The sequence below is a fragment of the Protopterus annectens genome, chromosome 10.part0 (genome assembly GCF_019279795.1).
Source record: "Protopterus annectens isolate FY-2018-M chromosome 10.part0, PAN1.0, whole genome shotgun sequence".
Lineage (NCBI taxonomy): Eukaryota > Metazoa > Chordata > Ceratodontiformes > Protopteridae > Protopterus > Protopterus annectens.
The window spans coordinates 1,477,448,787-1,477,467,328 of record NC_056744.1 but is presented as its reverse complement, the minus strand read 5'-3'; the positions used below and the strand labels follow the sequence as shown (position 1 = coordinate 1,477,467,328).

Genomic DNA, 18,542 nt, shown 5'->3' with positions numbered 1-18,542 from the left:
GTCAATTTTCATTCTCTCTTCAACTGATAGGACAGAGTCCCCAGCTACCTAAATTCCAGGGTGGACTCTAAGAAAGGATATTCCTGAGCACACTTGAACCAAATCATACTCTACTCCTGGAGACCAGATCTAATTTGTAATGAGTAAGAAAGGGTTCAGGTGTAGTCCAATTTGCTGCTGAGCACATGTAATCCCTGGATGTTCTGGAGAGGAAAACTGTAGAAGTTGCCATTAATCTAGTTGAATGAGCCCGGTGGTGAGGCAGTGCCCAGTTTTCTATAGATGAATGAAATGCAATCAGTTATCCATCTGGCTAAATTATTTTGGCAACTGGTTTACCCAATTTGAAGTCTGCAAAGGAAACAAATAACTGGTCTGTTTTTCTTATGTCTTCTTTTATGTGCAAGAAAAGAAGTAATTGTGAACATCTAATAAATGAAATATACTATCTCCTTTGTTAGTAAGTTTGGGGAAGAAATCTGGGAAATTAATAGACTGATTTGTGTTAGATTCTGTCACCACCTTGGGAAGAAAATATGCATTGGTTAGTAACACAACTCTATCCTTGTGAGAAATTAAGTAAGGAGGTTTCAAAGATAATGCTTGAATTTCCAAAATTCATCTGGCAGATGTAATGGTTTCTAGAAAAATCATTTTACAAGTTAGATATTTAAGGTGACATTTAGCTGCTGGTTTAAAGAGGGAATGTATAAGTGCCTGCATTACCAGGTTGAGGTTCCTTGGAGGAGTGAAGTCTTTAAATGGAGGTCTTAATAGTAGAGTGTCTCACATGAAAGCTCTGCACAGCTTATGAGAGACTACTGAGGAACCCTCATGTCCAACATGAAAGTTAGAGGAACTAGCTCCTTCTTTAAAAAGTATGGCCAAAAACTCAAGTATGTCACGTATAGGAGCTGAATAAGGTTCAATATGATTATGATGAGCCCAGTACACAAATCTTTTCCACTTACTGGAATAGAGTTTATGTGTTGAAGGTTTGTGGGAAGATAAAAGTATATGCCAGATAGGAGAAGAGAGCATAGATTGTCTTTCTATCAATAGATCCGGAGAAGCCAGGCTGTCAGCCTGAGATTTGATAAGTCTGGATGGATCATACCTGTTTGGTGAGACAGGAGGTCTCTAGTCAGATCCAGAATCCAAGGCTGTTGAAGTAACTGAAGCTAAAGAAAGGACAACCAAATCTGATGAGGCCAAATCTGCCAAGGCCAGTAAGGTGCAATGAGTATGACTTTCCTCTTCAACATGGCAGTTTTCTGTAGGAATGTGGGAATCAATAGAATTGGTGGATAAACATAACAAAAACCATGGGATGGATTGTGAAGAGGAGCATCCACTGGTGATTCCCCCTGTAGGGGATTAGGGCAATGAAGGTGACACTAACACCATAAACCATAATCGCAACAATAATTATATATCCTCAGCCCTCTTTTTGGATCTTTCCAAGGCATTCAATATGGTTGATCACCAACTTTTAATCCACACCTTGCAAACATTCTGTCTAGATACTGGAGCCCTCCAATGGTTTCAATCCTACCTGAATGGTCGACAGCAGGCTGTCCTCTGGCAGAACAAACTCTCTAACCTTCTACCTAACAACCTTGGAGTACCACAAGGCTCTATACTAGGGCCCTTGCTGTTCTCCATCTTCATTAACGACCTTTATACCATCATCCCAAAAGTCAGCTGTATCCAATATGCTGATGACTCTACTCTGATTTGCTCAGCCACATCTCCAGTAGAGTTATGGTCAGCTACCCAGACCACCTTTAATACAATAGAAAACTGGCTTTCTGAAAATCATCTGATCCTAAATCCCAAAAAAACTAAAATGCTGTTATTTTCACCAACACATAGGTCTACCGCTTTCACCTTTACCATAAAATCAAATGATGGCACAGTAATCTCCCCTGACCCATCTGCAAAACTATTAGGTGTCATCATAGACAATAATCTAAAATTTGACCTACATGTTAACCAAACTATCAAAACCATCAATAAAAAACTAGGGTCACTTTACAGAATAAAAGCCTTCCCAACCCCTCCAGCTAAAATTGCCATAGCTCGCTCTCACCTTCTTTCAACCCTTCTGTATGCATCCCCTCTCGAATTTAAACAAAACTGTTCTTAACAAACTCTCAACTTGCTACAACCACATTGCCAAGTTTGCCACTGGGCTGCCTTTTAGGACACATCATTGCATCAATCTAAATCAGCTTGGGTGGCTTGAACTACCCAGCCTAATCCAGTATAACCAACTGATTATGGCCTATAAAATCCTCTATAATCCGGACAATACTCCTGCACTTAAAAATATTATCACCCCCTATAACAATCCTAGACCGCTTCGATCCTCTAACAAACTACTAATTCAGACTTGCAAAATTAATAACAAAGCCGGTGATTCTCTCTTTGCAAACTCTGTAAGTAGATCCTGGAACTCTCTTCCAGCTGATATTACCTTACGTTCCACCTTAGGTCAATTTAAAACTAGACTCAAACAACATTTGTCACTTAACTGGCTATGTCAATGTATCAAGCCTGGCTAACTCTCTCTAGAATGTGTAAAAATCTGTTTACCAGTTTACTGTGTAATTTAATTTAATCCTGACTTGTGCTCAGGATTAACTGTAACCTGTGGAACTTGTTTAACTTGCTTGCTTAATCTCTGTAAATAGTATGTTTGTAATATGTAATGCTGGTATTATGTAATGCTGTATCTGCTTACCCTTGGAGCTTTTCTCCCCGGGCCTCTGCTGAAAATGGACATGTATCCAGTCGGACTATCCCGGTCAACAAATGTAAAATAAAATAAAAAATAAAAGGTGCTGCACTTGTTTAGGGGAGAAGCAAAAAGATCTCAGCAAGGCTGACCCCATCAATGAAAAATCATTTCCGTCACATTCTTGTTGAGAGACCACTCATGAAGTAGAAGAATACAGCTGCCCAGTTTGTCTGCTATCACACTGAATGTCCCTGAAATGTGAATTGCTGTAAGAAAGTGGTTGGAGGAGCTCACCCATTGCCACACTCTGAAGGCCTCACGGCACAAGGAATAAGATCTGGTCTCTCCTTGATTGTTGATGTACAAAACTATTGACATATTGTCCATTTGAAGTTCAATTGTCCCCAAAGGGAGAGGATCTTGGAAGGCCTGCAAAACTAACAGCACTACTGTCATCTCTAAAATGTTGATACACAAGTTGCCTCTTTGGGGGACCAAGTGCCTTGGACTGTTTTACTCAGAAAATGCCCCCCAGCACAACTGGGAAGCTTCCTTAGCCACTATAGCCTTGGGCTGCAGGGGAATGAATGGACAGCCTTGTAGAATATGAGCTGACTGAATCCACCATTTGAGAACTCTCTTGCATGTCTGAGTGATTCGAATCAGAGTTGACATGGGTTGGTAAAGTATCGACCATTATGATGCTAACATCCACTGTAGAATCTTCATGTAAAATCTGGTTAAAAGTACAAGTGTTATTGTCACTGACATTGATCCTAAGACTTGAAGAACCAATTGGGCTGACATCTTGTTACTGCATATTATTTTTCTGACTTGTGATCTTACAGTTTGGACTCTCAAAGGAGGCAGTGAAGCTGTCACAGACTTAGTGTTGAACAGTACTCCTATGAATTCCAGAATATGAGTTGGTTCCAGTTGAGACTTGTTATAGTTTATGGTTATCCCCAAATGAAAACAAGTTTGAAGAACATGATCTCTTTCTCTTATCAACAGATGCCTGGTTGGTGCTATAATGAGCCAGCTGTCTAGGTACAGAAATGTCTGGAATATTTGCAGTCTCAAGTGACCTGCTATTACTGCCATGCATTTGGTGAGCACTCTGGGAGCTGTGGTGAGAACAAAGGGCAGAGCTCTAAACTGGTAGTGACTGGCTCCCAGCAGAAGTGTAGATACCTTATGGATTATTATTTTATCTTTACATGGTGGTATGCATCCAAAAAATCTATCGAGTACATCCAGTCATTCATAGGTTCATAGGTTCATAGGAGGTTACTAGGCCAGTGTCCCTAGAGCCTTTAAAAGCCTACCCATGTTAATCCCAAGTATCCCCATTTGTTTTTTTTTTGGATAGTTCACAGAATGAATTTATGAACAGATTGGGTTTGTGATCAATACCAGCTACCCCTGTCCATAAGGGACATGGGTGCCACCCAGGGACAAATTTGTGGTCTCCCGACCAGTTATCTAGGTTGCATTTGAAGAGGGTCAGTGAGGAGCTCTGTTTTACATGAACAGGAAGTCTATTCAAGAGAAGTGGCAGTCTATGGGAGACATATCTGTTCTGTTAATGTCACAAGCTAGGTGTTGAGAATGCAAGTGTCTCTTGTGCCATTTGACTTGCAGATGTGCAGAATGTCCACTAGGGGAGGGTTGGAGATTGCCCTGTAGACCAGGCACTAGTCACCTCTCAGTAGCCTATAAGAAACAGAGTAAAGTGACAAGGCTTTCAGCCAGTCCATGTAGGTCATGGTTTGGAGTCCATGTGTTCTCTTAGTGAGAAACCTGAGATCTCTCCAGTTGTTGCAGGTGTATGGTGAGGTAAAAGGGTGTGATATACTCTTAGTGGTCTGAGGGTTGAATAAAGTGGAGTTATAGTATCCCTTGACCTGGATGCTATGCCCTTACTTATTAGGTGCACTACATAGAAATCTTTCCTTACCACTGTAGAAACTTGTTGGTCAAAGTTCAGATTGCTATCTACCTGTGTTCTCAAGTCTCACATTGCTGGGTTGGAACTCAGGGGGTACTATTAATATTGTAATTTGTATGGAATTCTGTTTTACCAAAGGGAATAATAATGCATTTCTTTTTGCATTTAGTTTTAGACCATGGCTTTGGCACCAATCATTTATTTGTGTTAGCCCTTCTTGTAATATGCTGACATCATTGAGGGACTCAATGATTGCTCCCAGTTTGCAATCATCAGCAAACTTAGTGATCCAAAGGCCGTCTACTTTGGCCTGGACATCTGAGAAATAGATGCCAAACAATAAAAGGGCCCAGCACAGACCCTGTGGTAATCCACTTGTGATGAGTCTACTGCTGGAGGTGGAGTCATCAACTTTGACCTTGCCCAGAAAAGGGAGAATGGACTGAACTGTCATCATCCAAAACATGCTGCATCAAATTGACTTGTTGAAGTTGCTGAGATCCAGAACTGGTCTCCAGTCCCCTGTTTTCTTTGGCAATAAAAATAATCTTGAGTAAGTCCTGGATTCTATCTGGTTTGCTGGGACCTCTTGGATGACTGTTTTTTTTTTTCTAGCAGCTTTTGTATTGGAATTGCCGCTTGCTCCCTCTGACTGGGTGAAACATTGGGGATTTTCCTTGAGATTGCAGGTGGGAGGGAAAAGGGTATTATATAACCTCTGGAAATAATCCTCTGCACCAAAGTATCTTCTCTTAAGTGTATCCAGGCTGTTTGTTGCAGGGATAACCAACCCCCAATTGCCTCCAGAGGTAAGCAATTGGGTCTCCTTTCAGGAGCACTGGTAAGGTCTGTCAAAGAAAGAATCTCTGGACTCCTTGTTTTGTGGGGACACCTCTGCCATAAGGGTGTTGTCATCCATTGGAGTTCCCCCTCTACCCCTGGGGGAATTTCCTCTATGTGTGTCCTGGAAAGGACCCTGGGATTTCTTGAACCACAAATTCTGACCACTTCTTTGATTCCTATAAAAGGATCTCTGAGGAGTGGAAAAATGTACACACATGGCAGATAGGGTCCTTCCATCCTTCTTATCATCATCATCATCATCATCCCCTTTTTCCCATTTACATGGGGTTGGGGTATCGTATTAACTGTCGCCAACTCTCTCAATTCAGTGCCACTCTCCTGCCTTCTTCAACACTCATGCATGACTGTCGCAGATCTTCTTTCACAGAATCCATCCACCTCTTTGCTGGATGCCCTCACTTCCTCTTACCTTCTTCCTGTCTGTCCCAAATCTCCCTCACCAGATTGTCTTCTGCTTTTCTACACATGTGCCCATACCATCATAATCTGTTCTCTTTGATCTTTTCTGCAATTGGAGCTACTTTGGCTTCTGCTCTTATGTCCTTATTTCTTCGCCTGTCCCACAGTGTGCATCCTACCACCTTTCTCAGGCACTTCATTTCCATCACCTCTAGCTTCTTCAACTGTTCTGCCTTTACTGCCCAGGTTTCTGTACCATACAGTAGTACTGGTTGCACCACTGTCTTGTACACCTTACTTTTTAGCTTCTTTGGCATTCTTCTGTCATAGACTACACCTGATACTCTATGCCATTGATATATTTGACATATGCGATCCTTCCATCCTTCTTACACCTGGATAATATGTCTTTGACTTTTGAGCTAAACAAAGGTGTACCATCAAAGGGAGCATTGATTAAAGAAGACTTGAAGGGCTCAGCAAAATCACATAAGTGCATCCAGGCATGTCTCCTACTGGAAATGCCTGAACCTCCTGCCCTAGAGGTTTCTTCAGCTATATGCAAAATGAGCCTCATGGAGGAATTCAAAATGGATCGAAGGGTAGCCAACTCAGAAGTCACATATGATTGGACCTCTGCAGAAATGGATCCTGATATGGTATCTGTGAGTTCTTTACTCAAATCCCTCTGTAAACTTGTAAAATATGCCAAATAATTCAGCAACCTTAATTTGAAGGTTGCTAAAGCATAAACACTCTTACCAAACCTGCTCATTGCCCTAGACTACTTGTTAGGGGGGGTAAACAGTAGAACTTTCCTATGCGAGTTCCTTTTTGGTGGCCACCATCCTAACAGTGGCATCACCGGGCACCACATTACTCCAAAACATTCAAAGGTGGTGCCATAATCTCCTAAGTATAGGCTTCACTGTATCAGGTTCCTTCCATGCCCACTGAGAAACCAATTCATTGGTGGATGGAGTCACCCAGGAAGTATATTGGCCAGTACCAAAAGCCACCAGGAATACTGACTCCTCAGATGAAGGGCTACTGGGCATCCAAACACCTCTCTGCTTTAGGATTTCAAGAATGTCTCCAAATGAGACAACTTCAGGAGGTGACCGTGGGGACCCTTCACCTTCATTTAAGTTTGTATCCTCCATGACTGACTCTTCTAGAGAGTCCAAGTGCTTCCTCTTACACTTCTTCTTAGAGACCACCTCACTGGGATGCTTTTGGGAGGTATCGGAAGATATAGAAATATAAATACCCTGCTGGGAAGCATGGGGCTCTCAGACTGGCTGTCCCTGTGACAAAGAGTGATGAGGCTCCTAGCTCAGAGATGTCACAGTTGACAAAGGAGTAGGATCTGTCTGTTCTGTTCAGGCAGGAAATATCCTCTTCACAGCCCCGAAGGATTGCCCTGGAGAAAGAGAAAACCTTGGATCCAAAAGAACAAGCTTTTGGACTGTTGACCATCTCTGCTCCAAAAGCAATCCCCCTGAGGTGGAAGTCAAGCTATCCAAAGCAAGGCTCTAAGGTGCAGAGATGGCTCTGACAATTTCGGAGTCGACTCCAACACCTCGAAACTGACAAGTAAGATCTTTTTCCGAGGGGTATCCAGGTAAGAGAGAATCTAGAGCACTCAGGGTAATCCTTGGATCTGAAGGTACAGCAATCTTCAGATCCAAGTCAGACAGAGTTGGATGGTTTGGATCCAGTGTCTCTGTAACAGCTAAGGGTTGCAGAGGAGAAGGTTGTAGTGGGGGTGTGGTAGAAGCATGGCCCTCCTGACCTGAAGGGGTAGGAGCCAGTAAGAGACCCATCTGACTCTGCACCTAGAGCATCTTCTGCACAATTGTTGACACATATTCAGACTTCTAGAAGAACAAGTGGAAGTAACAGAGAGGAACCTGTGTTTGTGATGCTCCAAAAAAGGGCTAAGGCACCCTTGAGGACACCATATCTACATGAGGAGAATATCTTTTTCTTGGCAAATAAATGAGGCTGGATCCTGTAGGGCTGGCAATGGTTGGATTTGCTAGTTTTCTCAAAGGATCTGAAGTGGTTGGATCCATCACTTTACTCTTTTTCTTCGTTGGATCTGAGGGTGAGATTGGATCTGGCTTTGACTTTTTTTGTGGCTTTCTCTGAGACCTGACAGGATGAAGTGGAAGATCTCTGAGCAGAAGACTTAGAATTCTTCTTTTAGGAGATTGAGCTCCAGATATTGCTTCTCTGACAGCTGAAGGTAGGAAACCTTTCAAAGTCAATTTGTTCTTCCTCTCAACTAATGCTCTGGGGTTAAAGCAATGACAAATTGCACAATTTCCTGCAAATGTAAGGGTCCAAGACAGGAAACACATAAAGTACAGGCATCAGACATAGGAAGTTTGTGTCCATGCTTAACACATTTTTTAAAAACTGCACTGCCTTTTTATGCCATAACTACAACTAACAGTAACCATTAACAGCAACTAGCTACCTGAATTACCACCAAAGCAAGAAAACTAGACTTTTTTTTTACAACCTTTAAAAATAAAGAAACTAAATACCAGCCATGGTAGACAAAAGCTACACCAAATGTAGAGAAGGCGAATACTATAACAAATATTTCACAATAAGAAATTCACAGTTTATACTCTGTATAAAATTTCTAAGGAAAAGAAAGACTAAAAGCCATATTTTGAATTCGCTAAATCAGCAAAATGGTAAGGGGTTAAGAAAATGCTTAAGGAGAAGAAAAACCTTAATAGAATATTTAGGAATAAACAAAGAAAACACATCTCAAAACTGCTCGAGAGCTAATGACAATCATTTCTTTCACGTAAAGCAGAAAATGAGATCTGAGGTAACTTAGGGTTGGTGCATTATTGGTAAGGGGAAGCTCAAGAGTTTTGGGTTGCCACAAGCTTTAGCAATGGCTAAGTCAGATCCAAGCACCAGATCCAAACCGATCAGTTGAGGAGAGAATGAAAACTGATATCAGATCACTTATCAATATAAACAATTCTTGGTTTGGTATTGGAAGTTTTGGAAAAATCAGAGTTAACAGATATTCAAAACTAATGCAAATTTATTTTTTTCATTTCTATCCCATTTATGTTCCTTTTTTTACAAGTCCAAGGATACCAAAGCAACCAACCCACATTCATCACAAATCAGGGTACGTTCTAGATCATCCTCTGCATGCTAAAGGATGTTCTCTCATGATCGGGGTGGTGAGTCTAGTCCTGCAGGCATCCTGACATGGCGCAGCCAGGAAAACCACAAAAGGCATGAATTTTAGACCTGATCAAGTATATGGCAGAGCAGGTAGTGGAGAGGCCCATGCTGGACCTTCTTTAGTGGGTGCTGACCACCGAGCCATCAGAGGCTTCTGTACCCTTGTCATTGGGGCCTGCCATTAGGCAGTGGAAACATCTGAGGTCCTTCAGACCAGGGTTGGATTTGTGTTAACTCCTCTTCACCTCCCTCTTTCTACTATATCCTCTACCCTACTTCCTTTCCCAACATCCCCTCATATAAAAACAAATTTGAATAAATATGAGGTCTGCCTCTACCCAGCAAAAACATAGCACTTTCTTCTCCCACTTCCTCCAGCACAACCCTCTTGATGTTTTCCCTGAGTGTGTACCCTGCCTTGTGTCTCCCCATTTCCATCTTTCCTATCTGTCCCTTTCTCAACATTCACAGAACCAGTCAAGGTGTCCACGTAAGGACACCCATATAGAAAATGCATAAACCCCTTTTTACATTTTTTAAATTCATTCTGAAAAGCTGCACTGAGTGCTGGTTGTCTTATGTTGTTGTTGTGTCTTTCGGCTTTTCTCAGTTAATTCAAGTGGGCATGCATATTGCCTGATTCATATAGAACTTAAAAATATGAAGTCAATCAAAACTTTACACAATAATTAATTAATTCACATATAACTAACCATTATTTTTCCCATTTCATTTAGCTGTAGATAGAAGGTGTCTCCTTGCTCAGGCTTTCACATTTCCATAATCATTGCAGATAGCCTGCACTCAGTATATCTTCTGATAGGCATAGCCATGCTTTGTGCAAAGTATCTGCTACACAAATGAGAACCTTGAGAATATGAATACCAGTCTTTATTTTAATGATATCTTATTGTTTTAGAAGTTTATATTCTGGAAAAATTGGATAATGAAATGTACAAAAGTACTGTGCAATAAGTTATGGCCTTTTAGTTAAAGTGTGGTATCCGTTCTTATCAATTTAAGAAAACATGTCCACATATTATCTCTTTTGTGAAGAAACACTGTAGTTTGTAATAAGGGCATTAAGTCAAAGTAAACATTGTTGTCATTTAGATCTGCACATAGTGCAGCTTAACAAAATTGCATTGCTCCAGTCCCAGTGCAAGAAACATACATACACACATACAGTTACTATTTAGTAATACTAGGACAGACACTTAACAGGCATTACTTGTATAACAATGTGCCATTTAGGGTATTACACAAGTAGATATTGCATGAACTTGAATTTTCACATTAACTGGTACCTGTGAAGTAAAAATATTGCATAGAATATTGCACATTCAAGTTTCAGGACAGATGAATATTTGGATATTGCACTAAAGTATGCTACTAGTAATAGTGATCTTAGAATAAATGGACATGAGAGTATGTCATTTACTGGATTAGTTCATAGGTTCATAGGTTAGTACTAGGCTATTGGCCCTAAGGCTTATACAAGCCTAGCCATAACAACTCCCTGGCCATTTCTTCCCACACTATTTACTTCCCTGGACCCCTGCCAAGTCAAAATACTATTCAGTTAATTGGTTGAAAGAACAGAATGTCTTCTGGCATGCCTGTTGTTAGAGTTCAGCAATCTGGTGGATAAGGGGAAAAAGCTTCTACTGAGCCGGGAAGTCTTACAGTGCATGCTGCAGTAATGTCTACCCAAGGAAAGGCATGAGAACATACCACAAGCAGGGTCAGTATGGTCATTTATTATCTTTCTAGCTCTTCCAATACATGAAGATTCATGTAAGTCATCCAAGGATGCCAGTGGAGAGCTCATGATTCTTTCCACTGCTGTTACTACTCTTCAGAGAGCCTTGCGATCTGAGGCATTACAGTTCCCATACCATACAATGATGTTGTTTGACAGTATGCTCTCGATGGTTTTCCTACAGAAGGCTTGGAGGATGGACTGTGGCAGGTTTGCTTTCCTCACTTTCTGTAGGGAGTGCAAACATTGTTGTGCTTTTATGACAGTGTGGTTGGTGTGCACAGACCAAGACAAGTCCTCAGATATGAGTATACCCAGGAACTTAGTGCACTTGACTCTTTCTTCTGCTACTCACTTGATTTCTAGAGGTTGATGTGCTCCCTGAGACCTCCTAAAGTCCACAATCAGTTCCTTGGTCTTGCTGATGCTCAGTGCCAGATTGTTGCTGTCACAACAGCCAAGCAGATGTTCCACTTCACTACTATATGCTGTTTCCATGCTGTTCCTGACAAGACCTATGACTGTGGTGTCATCTACAAACTTGATAATTCTGTTAAATTCATATCTGGCTAGACAGTCATGTATATGCAATGTGAATAGTTGAGGACTCGGGACATAGCCCTGGGATACACCCATGTTCAGAGTTATGCTTTTAGAGTTATTATTTCCCACACATACCTTTTGGGGTCTGTCTGTGAGAAAGTCTAATATCCAATTGCACAAGGGGATGTGGATGCCCAGTTGGATTAGTTTCATCACTAGGTTCTGGTGAGGTATGCTTGCTGAGATGTGGTCCTTGATCAGCTGTGTGAAGCACTTCATTACTGTCAATGTTAGAGCAACTGGGTGATAATCATTCAGACTTGCTAGATGTGGTTTCTTGGGATGAGAATGATAGTCATGTTCTTAAAGCATATCGGTACAATGGCTAATCACAGTGATGTACTGAAAATGTCTATAAGTACCAATGCCAGCCATGCAGCACAGGCCCTGAGGAGAACCCTGCTCATAATGTTATCTGGACCAGTTGCTTTCCTTGGTTTAACTCCTCTCAATGTTTTCAGTACATCAGCTGTGCTGAGGCATAGCACTTCCTCATCCTGACTGACAGGTAGTTTATTTGCCACAGTTTTGTTGTCCGTGTCAAACCTGCTAAAGAAGTTGTTTAGTTCATTTAAGAATTCTGTACTGTCATCACACTGGGCAGATGCAGTTTTGTGGTCAGCTATGGTCATTAAAGTCACACTGAATTTTTTTCCATAGGTTCTCTTTGCCCCTTTTATGCCTTTGTTTAGATTTGCTCTTGCCACCCTTACAACATCCTTGTCTTTGGATCTGAATGCTGCATTACATGCCTTTATAAGCCTGTACACCTCATTGGACAGCCATGGTTTTTGGTTTGCATGTATGGTGATGTCTTTCATAGTCGTCACATCATCACATCATCCACACATTTGAAATGTAGGCCATAACAGATTTTATATATATATATATATATATATATATATATATATATATATATATATATATATATATATATACATATATATATATATATATATATATATATATATATATATATATATATATGTATGGGTCTACCTGAAAACGCCGAAAATCCACAACACTGACAACGAGAACACCGACACCGGAAGATCGACAATGGAGATTATCGAACGTTGAGAATCCCGATGCTGAGAACACCGACATGTTAAGGTAAGTGTGCGATAGGGACGGACATTAGGGTAAGGGTGTGGGTAAGGTACGTGTGTGATAGTGACGGACATTAGGGTAGGGTGCAGGTAAGGTAAGTGTGAGATAGTGACGGACTTGAGGGTTAGGGGCAGATTAAGTGAGTTAGGGTTAGGATGCAGGTAAGGTAAGTTTGCGATAGTGACGGACCTTAGGGTTAGGGTTTGGGTTAAGATTACTGCATAGATAGTTGTGTATGTAAGGTTTAGTGTAGGTTTGTAAGGTTTTTGATGTGCTTGTGTTATGTGTGTGTTTTTTGGGAAAGGTATTTGTTTTGTTGATTGTCAGGATTGTGGTTTGTCGGGCATGTGAAGTTTCGTGTTTTTGAACTTTCAGTTTCTGTTTTTTCATGTCGGTTATTTCGTTGTCTGTGTTTTGACGTGTCAGTGTTATCAGGTAGACCCATATATATATATATATATATAGCGTCTATATTATATTATCATATGATAATATCTAAACAACTAAATATCGAACAAATGGAACAGCGAATTTTTTCCCAGGGAAAAAATTTGCTGCTCGGTAAAAAAAAAAAAAAAAAAAACTTAAACACAAATTTAAGTGGGGGGGCTTCACCACCCCACCTCCCGATGTGTGGGGCTGTGCCCCCCCACCCCCCTTATTTAAATATATCAACTCCAAGATCACACCATAGTGGAGGAAATGGCAAAGTCCCGAAGACGGCCCACCGAATTTTTTCAAAACAATTTGATGTTCTGTGACTTCACTATTTTGCCATTTCGACAGTATCGGATTGACTAAATAGCATTCGCTATTTAGTCCATTCAATACTGTCATATAGACCCATATATATATATATATATATATATATATATATATATATATATATATATATTATACATATTCTTCCAGGTCTATTTGCTGATTCATTGTGGCTGCCTCTCTGAACATCGACCAGTTTGTGCTCTCATAGGTTCATAGGTTCATAGAAAAGCAGTCTAGTGGTGCTGTGACTGCACCCTCAGGCCATAACCTCATTTGCTTCCTTGACGGTTTTCATGATTTTAGCAGTGGTTTGTATGAAGGAAACAACATGATGGCAAGATGACAAAAGCTGCCCAGGTGTGGATAAGGTACTGCCTTATGTGCCAGTTTTATGTTGGTAAAAACCTTATCTAGTGTATTCTCCCCTCTGGTCACGAAGTTCACATGCTAATGGTAGTGGGGTAGTACCAATTTCAGGTTGGCTTGGTTAAAGTCACCTGCAATTGCATGGGCAAATTCTGGGTTCCTGATCTGGAGTTGACTTATGAACTGCTATGGAGTGGTAAGTGCTGCATTGGTGTTTGCACTGGGTGGAATGTAAACAGCTGTTAGGCTCACTCCATTAAACGCTCTAGGAAAGTAATAGGGCCTGCATTTTAGAGACAGAAATTCAATGTTCTCTGAGCAGTGTGAGGCAACCTCCTCATAGTTAATACACCAGTTGTTGTTCATGAATATACATACACCCCCTCCACAAGATTTGCCACAGAGTGAATGAATTCCATCAGCATGAAATAATGTTATTCCCTCTACATTTACTGTGCTGTCATTTATGTTGGAGTTAAGCCAAGTTTTACTGAACGCAAATAAACAACTGTTTCCCACCTTAGTATGTGTAGAGAGTTCCAGCTTTAAATAATCCAGCTTACTCTCTAGAGAATATACATTAGCCAGCAGTTAGGAAGGAAGTGCAGGCCTGTGTGGATTATCTTTTAGTCTGGCTGTAATTCCTGCTCTGGTGCCTCTTTTTCTTGATCTCTCACATCTTTTCCTTTTTTCGTCCTGTTTCAGCAAGATGACTAGCTGTAGTAGTTCCTGGAGTGTGTTAGACCTTACAGGCCTTACTGTTAATAGCTCATCATACATACAGCACGGTAAAATTAGAGACTGAATTTCAAATAGATTCTCAGCATTGTAACATATCATCCCTTCATTTCCTGCTTCTGAAACTGATTTTTCTGATGTGGCAGATGAAAAACAAGACAGATGGTGCATTTTTCTGTAGAGAAATGAAGCAGCAGCTGCCACACAGGGTGTCACCATTTTTTTCATTATATAATTTTGCTGTTCTGTTTGTTTTTTTAAATAAAATTAATTACACTATTATTCTTTTTGATAAATGATGAAACAAGTAAAAGAAGTTATCAAAAACTGACCAGTCTTGGCTAATAAATGTATTCCCATGCTAGAAAACATATAGGGTGATATTTATTTTTCATCACCATTATAAATACTTATATAAAAATTAAACTTTCTTTCACAGATCAGTGTGCAGGAATGTCAAGAGAAATAGAATGATAAATGACTGTAAGTCTGTATGATGTCTTAAATGTTTTTGCTGTCATGTTAATATGGTTTTGTTATGGAAACACTGCAATATGCTACATAGGATCATAGGAGGTTACTAGGCTAATGACTTTAGGGCCCTTACAAGCCTATCCAAGTTTTACACTTATTTCCATGATCAGCACCTATCACCCTTGTCCAAGAGGGGCATAGGTGGAACCCCTGGGGTGAATTTGTGGTTAACCATCCAATTGTCCAGATTGCATTTGAAGAGGGCCAATGAGGTGCCCTGCTTGACATGAAGTGGGAGTCTGTTCCAAAGGTGTGGCAACCTCTGGGAGACAAATCTGTCCCTCCAGCAGGTTCTACTAATGTCACATACCAGGTTAAGGCCATTAGAGCGAATAACCCATGTACCATTTGACTTACGGATATTCAGCATTTCCAATAAAGCAGGGTCAAAGATTGCTTTATATGCAAGGCAGAGATCACCTCTAAGTAGGCTGTAGGGCAGATGCTGAAGAACTTGAATTTTCCTTGTGAGGAACCTTTGTGGTTTTTCCAATTGCTGCAGGTGCTTGGAAAGGTAATTACCGAAAGGGGCATTGTACTCAATTATTGGCCTGATGAGGGAAAAGTATAGGGAGGTTATATATGCCCTTACTTATAACATGAGCAATATAGAATGCCCTTCTTACCACTGTGGATACATGGTGATCAAAGGTAAGGTTGCTGTCAACCTGTGTGCCCTGGTCTCTCACCATTGACTGCATACTTAGGGTGTTGTTATTGATGTGGTAGATAGCAGGAACATCACTGTTACCAAAAGGGATGATAATACATTTTTTTGCATTGAGTTTAAGGCCATGACTTTGGCACCAGTTATTTGTTTGTGTAAGACCCTCTTGTAGGATAATGATATAATTTGGAGATTCTATGACCTTTTCCAGTTTGCAGTCATCAGCAAACTTTGTCAGCCACAAACCTTTAGTTTTAGTTTGCACTTCGGAGAAATAGATTCCAAACAGTAGAGGTCACAGGACTGTTCTCTGTGGAACACCATTGGTTATAGGTCTGCTGTTGGAGGTGGATTCCCCTATCTTGACTACATAGGTTCTATTAGTGAGCCAATTAGTGACCTAAATAATGATGTATGGGCTGATACCTAGCTGGGTAAGTTTGTCAATTATGCCTGAGTGGGGGATAGTGTCAAAAGCCTTGGTAAGTCTAGGTAAGCTGTATGCTCAGATTTCCCCTCATCAAGGGCCTTGGTGATTGTCTCAAAGAATTCCACCAGGTGTAACAGGCATGAACTCCCTTTGACAAATCCAAATTGAGTAAGGTCAAGTGGTTGGAGGTTACCAATATCTTTGTTGATAAGATCCATGATGATTCTCTATGGCCTTGCAGATAAGGCTAGTCAGGCTAATAGGTCTATAGTTCCCATACATACACAAAGCTCCAAGTGTCAAGTTTCCCAAGATATTAAATTGCATTTGCAATTGACTGGAACAGTGTGACTGTTTGTGTCTTGTGATGGTGTAGTGCCAGAGTCTGATTTGCCCTTATCAGATATGTTAGTCTAGAGTAATAAAGTCCTAGCTGCAGCTCAGGTGATCCCCATTTGATTAGCAGCTTGAGCACCTGGTGGAGTTTGCCTGGTAAAGGAGAAGAGTGACAAAGCTCAGCCTGTTCACCCTTCTTCAGGGATAGATAGGTGTGTGCTCTTGGCGCGCTTTCCTCAGTACAGTTCCTGGTGTAGACTGGGGATCCACTGAAGTAGCTGTCTTCAGTAGAAAAAGTGCCAGCTTGTCCTATCACATATGGAAGTGTGGACATACATCACAACAACCCTTGCATGCCAACACGTGGACATTAGTGGATACATGAAGGGAGATAGGGCTACAATCTTATACTGTTAGTTCCATGGTTTTCTCAATGCCTCCACTGGCAGCTGATATTGCCAGTAAAGTGAGCAGGCAACCTCAGCTGGCATGGTTAGAACCAGATCACAGAATTCTCAATGGACTAATGATTGTTGCTGGCTGATAGGGTAGTCAAGCTGCCATAGATGTAGAGACCAACCCACAAGAGTGGGAAACCTGCCAAAAATAAAACTTTGGTTAGGTCTCAACTGTTTCTTTTTATTTTTTGGGCAGGGCATGAACTTTCCTTAATATACTGTATGTTTGAATGCTTTTTTGAAACCCTGAAATATGATCAATTATCAGTATTAGATGATGTAACCAAAATGTTTATTTTTACAGTTCCATCACCTCTGACCCTGGATCCTGACACAGCACATCCTGATCTCATTCTATCTGAGGACCTGACCAGTGTGAGAGATAGTAATGTTTCACAGCATCTCCCTGATAATCCTCAGAGATTTGATTCTCACATCTGTGTACTTGGGAAAGAGGGATTCAATTCAGGGCGACATTATTGGGAGGTGGAGGTGAAGAACAAGATTTCATGGGTTGTGGGTGTCACCAGAGAATCCAGCAATAGGAAGGGAAGCTTTGAAGTCAATGCGAAGCATGGATATTGGAGGATGAGTCTGAGGAATGGGAATAAGTACACAGCTGCAGGTTCATCATGGAAGGATTTAACCCTCACTGTGAAACCCCAACGGATCGGAGTGTACCTGGACTATGAAAGGGGAGAGGTCTCATTGTATAATGCTGACAACATGTCCCATATCTACACCCTTACTGACAAGTTTACTGAGAGAATCTATCCTTTTTTTAGCCCCTGTCTTAATCATGAGGGAGAAAATGCAGAGCCCCTAAAACTATGTCACCTGAAACTGTAATCTGAATAAGAAATTGTTCTAGTACTCAGTTTTATTGTATTCTTTCTAGTGTATTATTATTTTCAGTCACTTAAAAAACATTATCAGAAAGAGGTAGAATGGTAGTGTAAAATGCATTATTTTATTATAAAGTTAACATTCTTTTTATATTACCACAAGTGATTTTCTAATTAATTAATTTAACATTATAATCAAAATAATTGTAATATTACTTCCCATGGAGTTTGCAAAGTAAAGCTTGGAAGTCTATGATTTATTTATGATGTCTGTATATAACATGTCATAGTGACAATTTTATCTTGCACTCTTCCAGATTTAATTGTAACTAGGCAGAGTTATCTGTGCTTCTGTTGTGTAAGTGAAAATTAAATTAATTTCAATTTCAGTGCAAAACTCAAAAGAACGAAAAAAATGTATATTCCTTGGGCGGCGCAGTGGTGCAGCGGTTAATGCTGTCGCCTTACAGCAAAGGTTCTCCAGTTCGATTCTCAGCTGGGGTGCCTTCTGTGTGGAGTTTGTATGTTCTCCCTGCATTCACGTGGGTTTCCTCTGGGTACTCTCGTTTCCTCCCACATTCTAAAGACATGCTTCTGGAGCATTTCTCCCCGGGCCTCTGCTGAAAACAGGATCTGTGGAACCTAGTCTGACTTTCCTAGTCAACAAATGTTAAATAAATAAATAAAATAAAAATATGCAGTACTGATGATATTGTGTTAATTCACAAACTATGTCATGTGTAATG

General features: G+C 40.6%; 1 protein-coding gene across 1 annotated transcript in view; it reads left to right on the top strand.

The window, feature by feature from the left end:
- LOC122813667 (zinc-binding protein A33-like) overlaps positions 1–18,275 on the top strand; it is a 394,493-nt gene extending 376,218 nt beyond the window's left edge. The window contains exon 6 of the mRNA XM_044086108.1: positions 17,256–18,275. Within this exon, the coding sequence (XP_043942043.1) occupies positions 17,256–17,800 (545 nt within the window). The 3' untranslated portion in view covers positions 17,801–18,275. The remainder of the gene's footprint in view (positions 1–17,255) is intronic.
- The last annotated feature ends 267 nt before the right edge of the window (positions 18,276–18,542 follow it).